The sequence below is a fragment of the Panicum virgatum genome, chromosome 8K (assembly GCF_016808335.1).
Source record: "Panicum virgatum strain AP13 chromosome 8K, P.virgatum_v5, whole genome shotgun sequence".
Lineage (NCBI taxonomy): Eukaryota > Viridiplantae > Streptophyta > Magnoliopsida > Poales > Poaceae > Panicum > Panicum virgatum.
Genome location: NC_053143.1, coordinates 7,968,781 through 7,972,032, shown reverse-complemented (window position 1 = coordinate 7,972,032; position 3,252 = coordinate 7,968,781). Strand labels below are relative to the sequence as shown.

General features: G+C 44.9%; 1 protein-coding gene across 1 annotated transcript; it reads right to left on the bottom strand.

Annotated features, from left to right (window-relative positions):
* Positions 1–1,927: 1,927 nt before the first annotated feature.
* LOC120646125 (protein DMP4-like) lies at positions 1,928–2,859 on the bottom strand. The gene has a single exon (XM_039922830.1). The coding sequence runs from the start codon at positions 2,827–2,829 to the stop codon at positions 2,176–2,178; it is 654 nt and encodes a 217-aa protein (XP_039778764.1). The 5' UTR covers positions 2,830–2,859; the 3' UTR covers positions 1,928–2,175.
* Positions 2,860–3,252: the final 393 nt, after the last annotated feature.

Here is a 3,252-nt window from a genome sequence, read left to right as displayed (position 1 = left end):
ACCAGAAAATAAATAACATTTTGATCATGGATGTGGGGATCATGAAAACAAAACCAAAGTGAACAATGAACTTATATGCATACATATCACACACACGAATATGTAACACAAGAAATTATAAAAAAATGAATAACATTTGGATCATGAATGGGATCAAGCAAAAGCAAAACCAAGTGAATCTTGAGAACAAAAATTTTCACTATCTCATGAGAAATAAACACTGAGAGCAGGGAATGAGCATATGTATTACTTTTAGTACAGGATATTTGACACCTCGCTATAGTTCCCCCTAGCATAGAACGCCTCATCAGGCACCTTGCATTTTTTATATATGTTTATAAATTAGGCAAAATGGCTCTCCCTACAGTTCATTTCTAGCTCCACCACGACTCGTCTCTGTAGTCAGCGACCAGGGAGTAGATCGCGGGAAGGATGGCGCAACATGAATTTGATGTACGCATAAAATTAATAATATTTTCTTGCATTCATGTATTGATTAAAAATATTGAATTGGTTAGAAATATTGATGTTTGCATGTGATAGACTTAGAAATGAAAGAGGAGCTTATCGAACCGGAAAAGAATCAAGGCAATTCAAGAAGCAATATGTGAATTACTGCTGGATGAAGTCATAAATCCTAAAGGGGAATTTTATGCAGATCATCGGATAAGCGTGGGCCAACATGATCTGGACAGGGACGATGATGAAGCCTAGTATTATAGTAGTAATTGTAATATCCCAAGTGCATTATTATTAGGAGTTATTGTAATATTTCAAGTGTGTATATATTAGAAGTTTGGTCGCACGTGTGTACTCTCGTGTTTTCCTCTTTTACTCTTGTGCCTTTTTGTAAGGAATAGAGAGTAATGGTGGCTAACGAAGGTGGAGAAAGACGTCTTTGCCCTTGTGGGGGAGGCGTCCACGCCGGCTCATGCGGCCGCCCCTCCCAGCCCCGGCACCGGCCTCGGGATGCATGTACGGCATCTTGTTCCCTCCTCGGTGCCTCTTTCCCCGTCAGCATCTGCCTTGGCCCGTGAGGCCGCCCCTCCCCACCGCAGTGCCGCTGCTCGCTGCGGCTTGAGCATTTTACGAGTAGCTGCAGCTTTTGGATAAATATGAGACATGCATCCTTTTGGATTAAATCTTGAGAAATTGTCAAGACAATGTTGCGCTTGTTCGGATGGCTGGGCTGCTGGCTGGCCCAGCCGACAGAGGCAGCCACTGCCAACTGACAGTTCCGGCAGCCCAGCCAACTTACATAACCAGCCAGCCCAGCCACCTCAGCCATTCGAATATGGCAGTTGTAGCTGGGGTGGCTTGATGGGTTACCTATGAAGGTGGAGGTCCAGAATTCGATTGGAAAATGAAAGAGGACCTCGTCAAACCTAAAAGGATCACAACAATTCAAAAAGCAATATATGGATTCCTGCTGGATGAGGTCATAAAATTCAAGGGAGAATTTTATGCTTATCATTGGATAAGCGTGGGTCAATTTGATCCGGAAAGGGAGGAAGATGAAGCATAGTATTATAGTAGTAATTGTAATATCCCAAGTGCATTATTATTAGAAATAATTGTAATATTTAATGCATATATAAATTTAATTAAAAATCAATACGAATACGAATACTAGATATGAATATGAATATGCAAACGGCTATGAATACGGATTAATTAAAACTAAAAATGAAAAGAAAAGAAACATAGGCAAACAAAAAAATAAAAATAAAAAGAATTTAGTACCAAGTGGTACTAAACTCGTTATTTAGTACCGATCAAGCAATACCGGGTGAGAAACCAATACTACTAGAAGTTTTCATCCGGTACAAATGTGCATATTTCTAGCAGTGTAAAGAGCCCTACCGCCCGTAGCTGTTGGACCCGGGGCTAATGTCCAGATCAAATACCATTTCTGTACTTAGTGTTATGAGCAAACTAGAATATATATACTTTATTCGTTAACAAGTTATAAACGTGGAACATTGAAAATAATCGTGCAATACATATACTTGCACTACTACTTATTATACGCAAACTAAAAATGCAGACGATGCACGTCTGGGAACGAATATCCCAAGCAATGATACAAACATCTGACAACAACAGGAGACGCAACATATATATAGGGAAATCAGCTGCTAATTCATTCCCAGCAAGGCAAGGATCGGTTCGGTCTCAGGCGGCGGCGGGGATCGGGAACCCGAGCCCGTGCCGTGTCGACGGGAACGCGGCGAAGAGCAGCGTCCCGACCATCCCTCCGGCGAGCGGCACGGCGTTGAATACCTGCCGCGTGTCGTAGGACATGACCGGGATGAAGCACGCGCCGACGTTCCTGTCGAACATGGCCACGGACATGAAGACGACGAGCGACAGGAGCGCGTGGAAGAAGTCGATGAACTTGAGCCTCTTCCTCGCGGCTTCCTCCGGCGGCGGCGGCGGCGTGCCGTCGATGACCCAGAGGCCGGCGCGCGTGGCCACCGCGTACCGCAGGGTGCCCCTGGCGTCGAGGAAGCTGTCCGTGAAGGAGAGGAGGAAACACGCCGCGGCGCAGAGCCCCACGAGCCAGGCCGTCATGGCGCGGTTCACGCTCTGGCACTTGCCGCCGTTGGTGAACGCCGGCGACAGCACCTCGAAGACGAGCACGGCGCCGGTGGGCAGGTGCTTGGCCAGCTCCGCCGTGCTCCGGAACGCCTTGGCCATGCCGCGCTCCCGCCGAGTCGTCGTCGTCGCCTCGGCCGCGTCCCTGCTGGCCCCGCCGCCGGCGCTGTTCGACGACTGAGCCAGGAGCGGCTGGGACTCGAGATGATCAGCTTGATTCTTGGACGCCATCTTTGTGACGAGTAAAGGTTGTGTAATCGATGTTGGGGCAGAATGGGTTTATATATGGCGTGGAAGTATATATATATATTGTGTTGTGTAAAAGCAAGCAAGAAGAGACTTGCAAGCAATAGTCATTAGTTTTCAACCTATGTATATATGGACACTCGTTTTGTTATTGTCTTTGGGTAGTTTGTGAATGCAAGTCATATGAACTACTCCTTCCGTTTCAAATTATAGGCCGTTTGACTTTTTTAACACCAAGTTTGATCACTCGTATTATTGGAAAAAAATTATGCAAATATAGTCAAATTTAAATTATTTTTAAAGAACTTATATTGATAAAGCAATCTACAACAAAAAAGTGATATTTTGCATAAATTTTTGATTAATACGAGTGGTCAAATTTGAAGTAAAAAAAAGTCGAACAACCTA

Bases quoted from the DNA above. Each gene is read 5' to 3' on its own strand.
- LOC120646125 (XM_039922830.1), bottom strand. From the start codon at position 2,829: ATGGCGTCCAAGAATCAAGCTGATCATCTCGAGTCCCAGCCGCTCCTG.